A 17,500-nucleotide genomic window follows, 5' to 3' on the forward strand; every position below is an offset into this window, starting at 1 on the left:
CTGAATGTTCCCTAAACATCCATAACCAGGAGAAAACATTTTTAAAATACAAATAAATAAAAAAAACGTTTAGAATGTTCAGAAAGCACTGAGCGATAAGATCATCATAACTGCAAACGATCTTGGAACATAACCAGTTATCTGGGATGCGTATGATCGCTACGGTAACGCTCATCAACACAAGACAACAACACGCCAGACGCAGAAATACATATGCATATTCACTCGCACATACTTTAAATATGATTCTCAACTGTACTTTAACCACAACAAGCTAACAAAATAATAATATCATTAATGTGAGAAGTGATATTACAGTTTCTGCACTTATTCTAAGTGTTGTTTACTGGGGTTGGGTGATAAAGTTATATATATATCTTAATATTTTTTAGCTTAATGATTTTAGTAACACTTTACAATAATGTTCATTAGTTAACATTAGTATTAATAACTAACATGAACTAATCATGAGCAATGCATTACAGTATTTATTAATCTTTGTTAATGTTAGTTAATAAAAATACAGCTGTTCATGTTAGTTCACAGTGCATTAACTAATGCTAACAATATTTTAATAAAGTATTAGTAAATGTTGACATTCACAAAGATTAATAAATGCGGTAGAAGTGGTTCATTATTAGTTCATGTTAACTAACGTTACCTTATGAAACCTTACTGTATGATTTTCAATGTCAATATAATGTATTTGCTCAGATATGACTTAAACTTACAGGACAATACACAAGAATTAAACATTATACATTAAAAATGTTCAATATAGTCAAATACAGTAGAAATATTAAGCTGACAGTTGCACGCACTTACTGTAGTAATAACAGACAAATATGTGTAATTACAAGCAACTAACCTTAACCATATATTAATATCACTGTGCACTTTGTGTGTGATTACAGTGCAACAACATCAACTTTAAATGAAGAACAACTGAAATCTAGTTAAAAATCATGACATGTTTAATAATGTTTATGCACCAATATTATAATGCATAATAATGTGCAAGTAGAGCATTTTTATTTTTAGCTTGCCTCGCTGACAATCCTGAGATCATGTTCCAGTGACGACACACACCACACACACTGATCAATGCTTCGTCCAGCTGAAGCCGCTTCAGAAGAGAACATGTTCTCCAGAAAACACACTCAGACACTCCGCTTCACTGCGGGATCATGTGACCCTGGACCACACAACCAGTCACATGGGTCAGTTTTTTTTTAATTGAGATGTATACATCATGAATAAGCTGAATAAATAATCTCTCCATTGATGTGTGGTTTGTTAGGATAGGACAATATTTGGTCGAGATACAACTATTGAAAATCTAGAATCTGAGGAGCAAAAAAATCTAAACATTGAGAAAATCTGCTTTAAAGTTGTGCATTTATGTTCACGATTGTGCTGCATTCACTCACAAAAATACATGTTTTATATATTTACGGTAGGACATTTACTAAATATCTTCATGGAACATGATCTTTACTTAATATCACATGCCAAAACACGCAAGAAATATCAGTAATCAGTAAATATCAGTAAACATGCATGTTTCTGCATTGTACTTGTATTATAATTTTCTATTAATTTCTGTAATTGTAATAACACAGTTTTACCCTTAAACCTGCTAATACCAGTAACCCTGTACTAGCCTGACCCGTATGCATCAAGCACAAGAGTTTACAGTACAACAGCAACTAAATAAGTAGACAAATGTGTTGTTACACTATTATAAGGTGTCATTATTACAGTGTGATTATATATGTAAGTGCTGACTAATAGAGGAGAGCGGGGCATAACCTAACGCTTGTGTAAAGGTTCAGAGTATTTATTTTTCCCCACATTAATTTCCCACATGTCTAGTACAATTATGTGGTTTTGTTTCATTATTACAGTGTATACTTTTTTCTTGATATACCCCGAAATAATGGAAGTGAAATGTGACAACATGCCCCATAGGTGCGGCACATCGATAACCATCTGATCTAATCAAAAACATATACAAGACAAACTAAACTATGTTCTCAATAAAAATACAATTATTAACTTTTTCATATAAAAGAATGGCATTTTTTTAATAATTAAAAATAAAATAATTTTTGAGTTTGACAACGAACACACCGGAAAACACAGCTATAAAATAATATCAGACCAAAAATAGAGATGGAATATTAACTTAAGAATTGCTATGGTCAAATACATGTTCAGTGATATCTTCCAAAGATTTCTGAATTGTGCCGCAATTTTTCTCTATATGTTGATATGGCAACGAGTAAATACAGTAAGTGTCGTCATGCATGTGTGGAAGTGTTTAAAACAAGTGTGTGACAACTAGCCCCGCGTTAGGTTGTGCCGATCACCCCTATTAATAAACTACATGTACTTACTAAAGGGCTAGGGTGGGATTAGGATTAGGTTGAGGGTTAGTTGCATGTTATTATGCCATATTTACTGTTATTACTATGGTAAGTACATGTACACATGTAATAAGAACACTGTAAAATAAAGTGTTACCAATTTTTTTTATGTAAGTACATAATAGTAAAGACACCTAATATAAAGTGACCCATGTTTTAAATGAACAGCTTATTCATGTCATTGTTGCTCTCCTCTATGTAAACTCTTCCTACGGTAGTGTACTACTACTGTACTACTACTGTACTAATACTACTACTACTACTACTGTACTTCTACTGTACTTCCACTGTACTACTACTGTACTACTACTACTACTACTACTACTACTACTACTACTGTACTTATACTGTACTTCCACTGTACTACTACTGTACTTCTACTGTACTACTACTACTACTACTACTACTACTACTACTGTACTTCTACTGTACTTCCACTGTACTACTACTGTACTTCTACTGTACTACTACTACTACTACTACTACTACTGTACTTCTACTGTACTACTACTACTACTACTACTACTACTACTACTACTACTATGGTACTACTACTACTACTACTACTACTACTACTACTACTGTACTTCTACTGTACTACTACTACTGTACTTCTACTGTACTACTACTGTAGTACTACTACTACTACTACTACTACTACTACTGTACTTATACTGTACTTCCACTGTACTACTACTGTACTTCTACTGTACTACTACTACAACTACTGTACTTCTACTGTACTACTACTACTACTACTACTACTACTACTGTACTTCTACTGTAGTACTACTACTACTACTACTACTACTACTACTATGGTACTAATACTACTACTACTAATACTACTACTACTGTACTTCTACTGTACTACTACTACTACTACTACTACTACTACTACTGTACTTCAACTGCAATACTACGTTACTACTACTGTATTACTACGGTACTACTAATGTACTTCAACTGTACTTACTGTATTACTACTACAGTACTACTACTGTACTACTACTACTACAACTACTACACATACTACTGTACATACTACGGTACTACTACTGTACTTCTACAGTAGTACTACTACTACTACTACTACTACTACTACTGCACTACTATGGTAATACTACTGTACTTCTACTGTACTATTACTGTACTTCTACTGTACTTCTACTGTATTACCACTGTACTATTACTGTACTTCTACTGTATTACCACTGTACTATTACTGTACTTCTACTGTATTACCACTGTACTTCTACAGTACTTCACTGTATTACCACTGCACTATTACTGTACTTTTACTGTACTACCACTGTATTATTACTGTACTTCACTGTATTGACACTGCACTATTACTGTACTTCTACTGTACTTCTACTGTATTACCACTGTATTATCACTGTACTTCTACTGTATTACCACTGTATTATAACTGTACTTCACTGTATTGACACTGCACTATTACTGTACTTCTACTGTACTTCTACTGTATTATCACTGTACTTATACTGTATTATCACTGTACTTCTACTGTATTATTACTGCACTATTACTGTACTTCACTGTATTATCACTGTACTTCTACTGTATTATTACTGCACTATTACTGTACTTCACTGTATTATCACTGTACTTCTACTGTATTATTACTGTACTTCTACTGTATTACCACTGTACTATTACTGTACTTCTACTGTATTACCACTGTACTTCTACTGTACTTCACTGTATTACCACTGCACTATTACTGTACTTTTACTGTACTATTACTGTACTTATACTGTACTTATACTGTATTACCACTGTATTATTACTGTACTGCACTGTATTGACACTGCACTATTACTGTACTTCTACTGTATTACCACTGTATTATTACTGTACTTCTACTGTATTACCACTGCACTATTACTGTACTTTTACTGTACTACCACTGTACTATTACTGTACTTATACTGTACTTCTATTGTATTATCACTGTACTTCTACTGTATTATTACTGTACTTCTACTGTACTTCACTGTATTACCACTGCACTATTACTGTACTTTTACTGTACTAACACTGTACTTCTACTGTATTACCACTGTATTATAACTGTACTTCACTGTATTGACACTGCACTATTACTGTACTTCTACTGTACTTCTACTGTATTATTACTGTACTTATACTGTATTATCACTGTACTTCTACTGTATTATTACTGTACTTCTACTGTACTTCTACTGTATTATCACTGTACTTCTACTGCATTATTACTGTACTTCTACTGTATTACCACTGTACTATTACTGTACTTCTACTGTATTATCACTGTACTATTACTGTACTTCTACTGTATTACCACTGTACTTCTACTGTACTTCACTGTATTACCACTGCACTATTACTGTACTTTTACTGTACTATTACTGTACTTCTACTGTATTACCACTGTATTATTACTGTACTGCACTGTATTGACACTGCACTATTACTGTACTTCTACTGTATTACCACTGTATTATTACTGTACTTCTACTGTATTATTACTGTACTTCTACTGTATTACCACTGCACTATTACTGTACTTCACTGTATTACCACTGTACTATTACTGTACTTATACGGTACTTCACTGTAATGTCTGTCCAACCCTCATCGCCAAATCAAACAGAATGAGCATCTAAACGTGTGTTTGAGACAGATATAAAATTAGTTTAATTACACCGTCCAGTAATCAATACACGTGTAGTGCGCTTACTGTACATACAACATCCAGTACTTATAATATTCCAGGAAACTTAATGTGTGATGATGAACACATACACTGATCAGATTATTATTAAAGCCAGCTTTACTACGAGCGTTACACAACTCAGTGTGGAAACTGAGGATTGTGAATGAGTGCTGTGTGACAGACTCTCCGTCAAGTCAAGTCACCTTTATATATACAGCGCTTTTTACAGTACAGAGTGTATCAAAGCAGCTTACAGTGATAACAGGAAAATAATACAACAAAAGTATTTTAAAGTAATAACACAACAGACTCGGGTCTGAGTCAGGCCTTCACGAACTGCAGATCTCCTGATGATGAGCGTTCACAGGTCAACATGAGCACACACACCAGCGCTGTATAACAGGGCTGCACAATATAGACAAATTATCCAAATATCACAAATATATATTGCGATATGCATATCGCACCAGCTTGCAATAACTGCGGTCATGAACAAATCACTCGCTGCTCTTGGCTGAATAACTTCTGTAGTTTTAATAAGAATCAGGATATATTTAATTCATACACTGAAAACTAAGCCGTGTTTTATTTTTACATCTGATTATTGAGTTTCTGCTGTTTAATAACCCTAATGTAGGATAGCCCCGCCCCCAAAACACTCGAGCCCGCCCCCAAAACACTCGAACCCGCCCCCAAAACACTCGAACCCGCCCCCAAAACACTCGAGCCTCGCCCCAAAACACTCCAGCCCGCCCCCGAAATACTCGAACCCGCCCCCAAAACACTCGAGCCCCGCCCCCAAAACACTCGAACCCGCCCCTAAACACTCAAGCCCCGCCCCCAAAACACTCGAGCCGGCCCCCAAAACACTCGAACCCACCCCCAAAACACTCGAGCCTCGCCCCCAAAACACTCCAGCCCGCCCCCAAAACACTCAAGCCTCGCCCCCAAAACACTCGAGCCTCGCCCCCAAAACACTCCAGCCCGCCCCCAAAACACTCAAGCCTCGCCCCCAAAACACTCGAGCCCGCCCCCAAAACACTCGAGCCCCGCCCCCAAAACACTCGAGTCCGCCCCAAAACACTCGAGCCCACCCCCAAAACACTCGAGCCTCGCCCCCAAAACACTCGAGCCCACCCCCAAAACACTCGAGCCTCGCCCCCAAAACACTCGAGCCCACCCCCCTGTTTGGGGGACTTCATACTGTAAATCATTCTGACCTCAAGGTTTTGATTGGTAAGAAAATGCTTTAATTTTGTTTAATTATTAGTTCTGCATGCAAACCAAACTCAACGTAACAGAAGAACACACACACACACACCACAGAATCCTGTCAGAGCACAGCAAACGAGCTCGACAGGAACCTCACACACATGTGGCGACATCATTTCCTCCTAAACCCCCCAGCGTCGAGACTGATGACATCACTTCCTACTAACCCCCCAGCGCCGAGCGTGATGACATCACTTCCTCCTAACCCCCGAGCGCCGAGCGTGACTCAGTTGGACTGTCAGCTGGAATCAGAGCCGCAATGGTGACAGACCGTTTCAATATTGATTTCATAAATAAACAGAGCTAACCATCGATCCTAATGTTATTTTGCATTTCAATTACTGCTCAGAAACATAACCTTCAAACGACTGGCCGCTCAATACCAATAGCATTCCCTGATAAACGCCCGCGCATAAACGTGTGTTCGGCCTCACGCCTCTCTCTCTCTCTCTCTCTCTCTCTCTCTCTCTCTCTCTCTCTCTCTCTCTCTCTCTCTCTCACACACACACAAACACACACACACACACACACTAGTGTAAATTAGCGGACTTCGCATTTTCCCGCACAACATTTGATTAGCGAGACTGATGCCGACTGAAAGCGAGTGATGCGGTGGAGGATGATAGTTTAATAATTCCAAAACCATACAACGAAATGAACATTTACTGAATAAAAAAAAACAGTTACCAAAATAGATGCCAAGGCAAAAAATAAAAATTCTAAAATAAATACAACTAAAACTGAAATAAAAATAATAACTGTCATATCGCTTAAATACAACAGTATCTATATATTAATAAAATGTTTTTATTAGTTAAATCAAATGAGTTTAAAAAACTGAAACTTCGTTAATACGGGAGGAATCTCATCCTGAAGTTTCACTCAGATGCAGAGGCACTGTGTGTGTGTGTGTGTGTGTGCATGAGACCCCCCACACAGCATGCATTGGCGGATGTATTATCCTCAGCACAGAGCTGGTTTATTTTTAAACTGCTGTCATGGCGAGCGAGGATGCCAAGGTTACGCGGTGAGAACTGGGCGACGGTGGGGTCACTGACGCAGGGTGTGTGTGTGTGTGTTAGAGAGAGCGTTGGGCGACGGTGGGGTCACTGACGCAGGGTGTGTGTGTGTGTGTTAGAGAGAGCGTTGGGCGACGGTGGGGTCACTGACGCAGGGTGTGTGTGTGTGTGTTAGAGAGAGCGTTGGGCGACGGTGGGGTCACTGACGCAGGGTGTGTGTGTGTGTGTGTGTGTGTGTGTGTTAGAGAGAGCGGTGGGCGACGGTGGGGTCACTGACGCAGGGTGTGTGTGTGTGTGTGTGTGTGTGTGTTAGAGAGAGCGGTGGGCGACGGTGGGGTCACTGACGCAGGGTGTGTGTGTGTTAGACAGAGCGGTGGGCGACTGTGGGGTCACTGACGCAGGGTGTGTGTGTGTGTGTTAGAGAGAGCGGTGGGCGACGGTGTGGTCACTGACGCAGGGTGTGTGTGTGTGTGTGTGTGTGTGTGTGTGTGTGTGTGTGTGTGTGTGTGTGTGTGTGAGTGTGTGTGTTAGAGAGAGCGCTGGGAGACGGTGGGGTCACTGACACACGGTGTGTGTGTTTGTGTGTGTGTGTGTGTGTGTGTGTGTGTGAGAGAGAGAGAGAGAGCGCTGGGCGACGGTGGGGTCACTGACGCAGGGTGTGTGTGTGTGTGTTTGTGTGTGTGTGTGTGTGTGTGTTTGTGTGTGTGTGTGTGTGTGTGTGTGTGTGTGTGTGTGTGTGTGTGTTAGAGAGAGCGCTGGACGACGGTGGGGTCACTGACAAAAGGTGTGTGTGTGTGTGTGTGTGTGTGTGTGTGTGCGTGCGTGCGTGTGTGAGCTCGCACTACAATACACTCCTTCTGCCTCAATAAACATCGATTTTGTAATTTTTGTAAATGTTCAGATTTCTGCAGTTGTAGTTTGACAGCTTCATCACACACACACACACACACACACACACTCCTGAAGTAAAGGTGTTTTATTGGCATCGATGGTTCAGCGAAGAACCTTTAACATCCGCGGAATCTTTTCTACTCCAAAAAGATCGTTTAGATTATTCAAATGTTCAAGAAATGTTCCTTTTCGGAACTTTTATTTTCACACTCTTTTAAAAAATAAAGGTTCCAAAAAATAATAATAATAATTTGCAGTTATGTCATGGAAAATCAATTTCGGGAAATAATAATAATTCTTTTTTTTACATTTTAAAGAATCTTTAGCGCAGTGGAAAGATTATATTGATGTTTCGGGTTCTTCTTGGAAACACACAATCTAAAAAATGCTGGGTTGTTTCAACTCATGTTTGGGTCAAATATGGACTAACCCAACCGTTGTTTTAAAATTCTAAATGACATTTCTAAACCCTTCAGCTTTGTCCATATTTGACCCAGACACGAGTGCAGATGCAACTAAAGAAGCTCTATGAGTGTGACATGTCTTACTATTACTGTAATGGAGATTCACTGCCTGACCGAAAGAGCCGTGTGTGTAGAGCGAGTTGGAGAGCGCGCTCGGATCACACGTGTGTGTGGAGAATAAACACACACGCTCATCTTTAATAAAGCCATGCTTCTGAAAGCCAGAGGTCAGCCGGACTGGTCAGAGGATCGAAACCCTCTCCCGAGCTCATGAATATGTGGGCTGACCACAGCCATGGATCTGTGTGAGTAATGTTTTCTGAAACCAAATTACTGTAAGCTGATCCCATCTGGATAGTGTGAGCGCCGGCCGCTTTGGTTACTGGCGATAGCATCTCCTCACAGACAGCAGAAATCTGATTAACCCAACAGCCCTGAAACACTTGCTCAAACAGCGCTCGCTTTTAACTTAAGAAGAGCTAATGCAATTCCCCAAGCTGCTTTCCCTCTTTCCCCGCACCTGACCAGATAAAGACGCCGGACACACGCGCCTCGCTCCGCGCTCCAGCCGCCAACGCGGTAATGAAGTCAAACAATCGTTCAATTGAATTTGTCCTGCAGTGCTTATGCATACACACATAATCCTGTCATCCCTGCGAAGAACACACACCGAACAGAGGAGAGAGAAGAAGAAGAAGAAGAAGAAGAAGAACAAGAAGAAGACGTCAGCGCGAGCGGATCTCCATCCTCACTCGTTCACCAGTGGAACCAGTGCATGTGAGGTCAGGCGTGCTCAATCCCAGCAGGCTCACACACACTCTTCAAGATCAGAGCAAACACGGACTAAACTGCACAACACACTTACTTTAGTCAAGCAAACACACACATTTTAGACCGGCTAAAACTGAATAAAGATGATTTTTTTCATTCAAAACGAATAAACATATAGATCTACAGTCCAATCCCTAAATCATTCAAATACACTAAATAAAATTGATTTTTTTATAAAATTAAAATTTAATAAACGAATAGATGTACAGTCCAATCCCTAAACATTCAAACACACTAAATATTATTATTTTTCAAATAAAATTTAAATTTAATAAACGGATAGATGCACAGTCCAATCCCTAAAACATTCAAAGACACTAAATATTTTTTTTTTCAAATAAAATTAAAAATTAATAAAGGTAAAGATGCACAGTCCAATCCATAAAACATTCAAATACACTAAATAAAAGAGATTTTTTTATAAAATTAAAATTAAATAAACGAATAGATGTACAGTCCAATCCCTAAACATTAAAAAACACGAAATAAAACTGATTTTTTACAATTAAAAATTAATAAACATATAGATGTACAGTCCAGTCTCTAAAACATTCAAATACACTAAATACAACTGATTTATTTATTTATTAAAATGTAATAAACGTAAAGATGCCCAGTCCAATCCCTAAACATTTAAATACACTAAATATATATATTTTTAATTAATAAACGTATAGATGTACAGTCCAACCCCTAAAACATTCAAATGCACTAAATAAAACAGATTTTTTACAATTAAAAATTAATAAACATATAGATGTACAGTCCAAATCCCTAAAACATTCTAATACACTAAATACAACTGATTTTTTTTATTTTATAAAAAATTAATAAACATATAGATGCACAGTGCAATCCCTAAAACACGTTCCTCTATTAATAAATGCTATCACTCTACATTAATATTACATCTATGATGTGACTGTGTGATCATGTTTAATGTCTCGAATGCAAAAAGGACTATTTATTGTTTTTCAATGCAAAAATAATTATGTAATATAAGCACTGTATTAATTTGACTGTATTATAATAATTCTGATCATATAACAATCAAATAATTTCATAGATCAGACTTTAACAGATACAGTAATAACAGTGTTTGAGACGCATACGTAATGAAGATTTGAAAAATCAATAATACATTTTGAACAACCTCTTAATAATAATTATGAAATCGAGCTTTAGTTGTCAGTATCAGACTATTTTTGATTTGTAATTTTAGTGGAGATGGAATAATTTGTGTTACCCTAAATTAAAATATGCATTTTAAATATCCATAATTCTCCATAAAGCTTTTATTATGTGAGAGTGGAACTGCATGCGAGGAGCAATCTGAGCTCTCCTCAACCTCTGTAATCCGTCTTAGTGTAAAACTACAACGCAGCTTAAAATATGTGTGTGTTTAAGAGACTTGAGTGTAATCTAGCCTATTTTACCCCAAACACACACACACACACACACACACACACTCGGCCCATTTCTTTATGCGAGCGAGAGCGCTGCTGATGTGACATTACTGAAGAGTAAACCAACAAATCCATATCCCAAAAATCCATCTGTGGAGTTCTGCACGTTACGCTCAATGTTGATTTCTCTGACGAGCCGAACGCGAGCGAAGAGTGAGTTTACGCGTCCACACACACAGATGCTCATACTGTACGCTGTGTTTATGTTTCAGAAAGTGCCGATGTAAGATGTGGCTCGGGACGATTCGTAGAAAACGTGTTGAATTAAACAAAAAAAGATATGAAAAGGCAAAGCATGAATAACACGCCGGCGCCTGTAGAAGTGTGTCCACGTCCCAGTCTATAGAGCGCGAGTGCTTTCCTCCAGATCCCAGACGGGACGCCAGGAGTCCTCTCGGGACACACACACACACACTCATTCTCCACGTCTTCTCATTCACACACTTTACGTAATCAACAAGCCAGTGCAGGACATTAGAAGAGCGTCCCGCTGCAGGACACACACACACACACACACACAATGGAAGAAGAAGTGTCTGGAAACATGCGTGTGGAAGTGACCGCATCCCAGCGTAAAGTTCAGGAACAGAGAGTGTGTGAGACGCAGACACAGACACAGGAGTTAGTGCGAGAGAGAGAGAGAGAAGATGCACCTACTGGTTATGATAGCTGAGAGGATCAGGGATGCAAAGTTCGGAAATGTCCATCAGCCCAGTGTTATCATTCCAGGAGGAAGAGAAGAAGAGAAGCGGACACAGCGGACACGTAAACCACCAGCGGACAGCTTCGGGGAGTTGAGGTGGAGAGACCCTCCAGCAGTGCAGCCCACCGACTCAGGTACGCATGTGTGTGTGTGTGTGTGTGTGAGTGTGAGTGTGCGGGGGAGGGGGTCGGATCAGATCAGGGTGAAGCGGAGAGAGAGAGAGAGCGAGAGTGCGAGCGCTACGCTGGTGAGTGTGTGTGAGGCAGAATGAGTGTGTGCACGCTCAGTGTCGGTCTCTTTAAGACTGAAGAGCTTGATGAATATGGAACAGCTGCTGTTGGCTGATGCCTCAGAGGGGCGGGGCTTAACACACTGAGGGGGCGTGGCTTAACATGCAGAGGGGGCGGGGCCACGGGGGAGGGGGAGTGAGCAGGGGGAGGGGCTGTGTGCTGAAATACTCCCACAGATGATCACACACACACACACACACACACTCAAGCAAATACTACATACAGCACAAAAATGAATTATTCTTTCCTATATGGCGAAGAAAACCTTGATTATTATTATATATATATTTTTGGATTACACTTTATTTTAATGTTCCTGTGTTACAGTGTAATTATGACAGATGATCACACACACACACACACACACACACACGACTCAAGCAAATACTATATAACAGCACAAAAACAAATTATTCTTTCCTATATGAAGAGGAAAACCTTGATTATTATATATTACTATATTTGGATTACACTTTATTTTAATGTTCCTTTTGCAATTAGGCATTTAAGTACTGTGTAATATTAATTAAATACAGGCACTAATAATTAATTATAATAAATAATTATTAGTAAATAAATACCCCCACAAGCAAATACTATATAGCAGCACAAAAACAACTTATTATTTTAATGTGAGGAGTAAAACTTTGATTATTATATATTATTATTTTGGGTAACACTTTATTTCACAGTGTCATTGTTACTGTAGTAATAACTATAAACTGTGCCTAATTATCTACATGCAAATAACCTTCAACCAAACCCCAATCCCAGTCCTATAAGTGCATGTAGTTTCCTAATATTAATCATGTATGATATATACATGTATTATAATAATAATTCGTTACATTTATATAGCGCTTTATCTGAGACCTCAAAGCGCTTTACATAGAAGGGGGGAATCTCCTCAATTATGTATAATGTATACATTTTAATGCATGAAAATGTATAATAACAGTGTAACAAAGACCCTTTATTTGAAGGTGTCATTGTTACGGTGTAATTATGCATGTAAGCACGGTTTAATAATAATAATGAAACATGCACTTGCTATAGGGTTAGGATTGGGCTTTGGTTTAGGGTTATTTGCATGTAATTACACGTGTAACAAGGACACCGCAGAATAAAGTGTTTATTTTACACATAAGAACAAGACTCCTATTATCAACGAGAGTTTGACAAGCCTGTGCTTGTCCACTTATTGTGTTACCTGTCAAATGTTGTGTGCTAATTAACTATTAATACGTACGTGCATTTAGAGGTGACAAAACTTATATTTGACTTTTGATGCATTTGTTTTATTATTGTATATTATATTCAATTATATGCAAACTGAAACTAATATTAGTGCGTCGGTTTTAAATGATCTCTTTCATCTAGTGTCGTGAAATATTAAAAACAGGAGAGAATTGCATTTTACAATTCTGACGGATTATTCTCTAAGTTTATGAAATTCTACTTGGCTCGTTGAAATATCTGAGAGCAAGTGTGGAGCAGAAATTGAAGAATGCAGAAGCGTTCACAGTCTGGCTTTATAAGCGTGCGACGACGGGGAGAATCAGACGAGAGCCGTGACCAAACCACACGCAGGACAACAGCTGAAACTCTCCGCCCTGAAGCATGCTGGGTAACACCACGCACCACACAGTAAATCACGCTGATGAATGTCCATCATTCAGATGTTAAGTGAGTTGATATGTGCATTTTTACGGCTCGACATGTGACGGCACGGAAGCTCCTGGACTCGGGATGGGAACCCGCCCTGCTCACGTTTCCATAATCAATATAAAACATCACATATTGATCATCACTCACGTCTCGCTGCGAGCCCAAACTCCAAGGTTCATCATAAAACATCAGTGTAAAACAACGTAACACTGTCAGAAACTGGGAATATCTGCATGTTACTATAATAAATATCCTCCTTTCTTTGACGAGCAGTTTAATATTTAAAGTGCACATGCTTACTAATAAGCAACTAAACACAAAACTCTGAGCGTAAGAGCGAATCTGCTTTTTTTTACTGTATCGTTGATATGGAGCAGATGATTGATATCTCTGGATTCAAGAACATACAGTAATTTAATTGAAAAACGTGGAATTAAAGGTCACTCATCCACGAACCTAATCCATATGATTTGCGTGGAATCCCTGTGGAATGCTTATTACGGTCTGGTCTTATGTTACAGAGGATTTGATATCAAACGCTGATACTGTGCAGCTTGTGTTAAATGACGAGATATCTCTGGATTTAATTTAGCTCGACACACACCTCGTGTGCCTCTGAGAAGAGAAGAGAGAAAACAATTAATTTGAATCTAATTATATATTGCACAGAAAGAGTTTGAAGTAAAAGCTGATTCGTATTTAGAGCATTGCAATGAAAGTTGTGTTTAATTTATTATTAATGACTTTTATGTGTAGATCTCAAGCATTAGTTACAGTTATTATTCCCATTCTCAGATTAGTTTTGAACTCAATAAAAAGAGAAAACGCAGTTGTTTCACTGAATGTATTGCTTATTTGAGCTCTTTTATAAATCAGTAGAGTTATTAAATAAGCTATATTCTTTATTCCGAGGTTTTTTTATATTAAATATTGTTTAATCTGATTGCAAACGTGTATCTAACTATCTAGATTATAACGCTATAACGATCATTAATGATTACAAAATAACACTAACGCATTTTTTATAATTTAATTTTAATTTATAATAAAATTCAAAATGCCGATCTAAATAAAGCTTTCTCAGATTAATCTCACTTCTGAAGACAGTTTTGCAAAAGTAAAACGCTCGCACAAAAACTTACGACCGAGAGAGAGAAAAAGAAACTGTAAATGTTGATAAATGAGCTTCGCGCGATCAACTGGCAAAGATTTGGTGATATTTTGCACAGTAATTTGCACAGTTGTGTTATAAACATGATTACGCAAACGAAACAACGCTATACAGTAATACTTGACTGATTAAGCAAAAGCAACATGATCCAGCTTTAATAGAAGAGAGTGAAACACAGCGGAGTGTGTGAAGGGAAAGTTCCCGTTTAAAAACAGACATTGAAGAGAAAGCAGAAAGAGGAGATATTTGAGGGAGTAAATGTTCCAGAAAAGAGGAGAAGACGGGAGATATTGAGTGTACCTGCACACACACACACACGGAGCTCATCCTCAGGCGCGTGTCCATCTCCGACTGAGCGCGCGCGTTTACCGGAGCCACGCGACGCACGCGACGCTCATATATGACGAGCTCCTCCCACTGAACCCGCGACTCCTGCTAAACATTACAACTTTAGACAGACACATAAAATATGTCAGTAATCTTCGGGGCTGTTCGTCTCGTGGTCGAATTATGTTAGGCAAACTTAACGTCAAATACTCAACTCTCTTATAAAATATGAAATGAACCACTTTATTGGAATATATAGCCTATTTATTATAAAATATTTAATCTTTTAAAATCAGATTAACTTAATTTTGCAGCATCTCTTCTCTTCTCTGATGACGAGGGCGGGGTTATAACCTGTCACTCACATGAGATCCACCAATAGCAAACTACAAACATCCAATCAATTCCTCACAGACACACTCAAGCCCCGCCCACATGTGTTCTTGTTCGGGACGCGTTTCACCGCAATAGAGAAGAAAAGACGATCGCAACTTCCGTTTCGCGACGACTTTGAAGTCTTGAAACTGTATCATAATAATGTTTGTACTTATGTAAATTTGAAATAATGCCTTACACACTTTGTAATCCTGACTAACTTTTGCTGAGACGCTGTCACAGATTTCCTGATGTGATTCACTGAACTCAGACTAATGTGTAAATTTGGAGGGAAATGATTTATAGGATTTTGTTCAAACCCTTTTTGGGGTTGCTGGGGCATGACACACTTATAGTAAACAATTATATCAGCAGTATAGAGAAGTATAGACTCATTTCAATGACTTTTGCATCATATTAAAAGTTTTAATATGATGCAAAAGTAAATGGTTTTAATTTAAAACCATATCCGCCACCAGTCCTGCCCAGTGTGGTGCGAGGATATGTGCACTGGAGCACTGGTTAGTGGTGTTGATCGGGTGGATTTCACTGATGAATAAATCAGAAGAGCGCCAGAGCGTCTGGCCTGAGCTGAACTCACACTGACGGCTGATCATCACGGGTTACATGTCACGACGGACCGGTGGCCGAACACGTCTGCGTTGACCTCTGACAGACAGCATATAGTTTAAGACATCGAGGTGAATATGCAGATCTCTAAAAACACTATGGTTTAGAGATTTTGTTTTTCATATATTGAGAACAAGAGAGATAAGCAAGCATGTGAGCAGAGTTTGTTCAGAGACATGAGAGATGTAGTTTATTCATAATAAATCCTGTTTTAAACATCCTAAAGAATGAACTGTAGTGAGTCTGGTTCCTCGAGAGTCCACTAGAGGGAGCGCTGTTTCGCCACAACTCAAACACCAACACAACCACTAATCACCCAAACACTTCACATCTCATCTCAAGCTACTGTGCACACACATGCGGAATACACACGCTTTCTGCCGGCAATGTTACATTTACACAGGTTTATTTGCCAGGTGGAGTTATGGAAGAGAGACTTGTGAGTAAACTAATGACTCCACAAGTTAATGGTGTGTTTTTTTTTTAAAGCAAACATTTCTATTAGTGTCTGAGAGCACAATTACCGAGGAGTTGTCAAGTCAACTTGCTTTACTGAAAAAATAAAAAACCCATCGGATAAGAAGCAAATATAACTTGAAATCTAGTAGTCTTGATTTTTCGAAAATATATTTTACAAGAAAATACTGTTTCTGTCTTTCTACTTTCACATTTAATTCAAATGTAATTAAGCATGTTTTAATCAAATAAAATGTCACATTTAATTAAGTGCATTACTTGCCGTTTCTTTGTAATCATTTTTGAAATTTACTTGCAATTTCTGAGTAAAAACTGCTGAAAAGTATATCTTACATCAAGCTTTTTATTTTAATTGTTTTAATATATTAAGAACATACCTTTCTTATAAATCTGTTGTTAGTGTGTATGTTTCGCATGCTAGACGTGTAGACTATACACTGTAAATAATTATTGTTCCTTTAACTTAAAAAATGCAAGTTACCTGGCTGTCTTAAACATTGAGTTCATTGAAATTAAAAATTGAGTTAAAAAATTGATTTTGAGTTAATTGAAATTAAAAATTGAGTTAAGATAATTAATTTTGAGTTAATTGAAATTAAAAATTGAGTTAAGATAATTAATTTTGAGTTCATTGAAATTAAAAAAATGAGTTAAGAAAATTAATTTTGAGTTAATTGAGATTAAAAAATTGAGTTAAGAAAATTAATTTTGAGTTCATTGAGATTAAAAATTGAGTTAAGAAAATGAATTTTGAGTTCATTGAAA

The 17,500-nt window shown here is 37.9% G+C and overlaps 1 protein-coding gene across 2 annotated transcripts in view; it reads right to left on the minus strand.

Moving 5' to 3' along the window:
• The window catches only part of esrrb (estrogen-related receptor beta), a 101,945-nt gene extending 86,646 nt beyond the window's left edge, over positions 1–15,299 (minus strand). The window contains exon 1 of one of the 2 annotated variants that reach the window (XM_079633085.1): positions 11,752–12,103. In XM_079633085.1, the coding sequence (XP_079489211.1) occupies positions 11,752–11,801 (50 nt within the window). In that variant the 5' untranslated portion in view covers positions 11,802–12,103. Of the gene's footprint in view, positions 1–11,751; positions 12,104–15,226 lie in introns of those variants that run through there. The other variant, XM_079633086.1, reaches the window with a different exon arrangement.
• Between the last annotated feature and the right edge of the window lie 2,201 nt (positions 15,300–17,500).

The sequence above is a fragment of the Phoxinus phoxinus genome (assembly GCF_949152265.1).
Source record: "Phoxinus phoxinus genome assembly, chromosome: 13".
NCBI classification, from domain to species: Eukaryota; Metazoa; Chordata; class Actinopteri; order Cypriniformes; family Leuciscidae; genus Phoxinus; species Phoxinus phoxinus.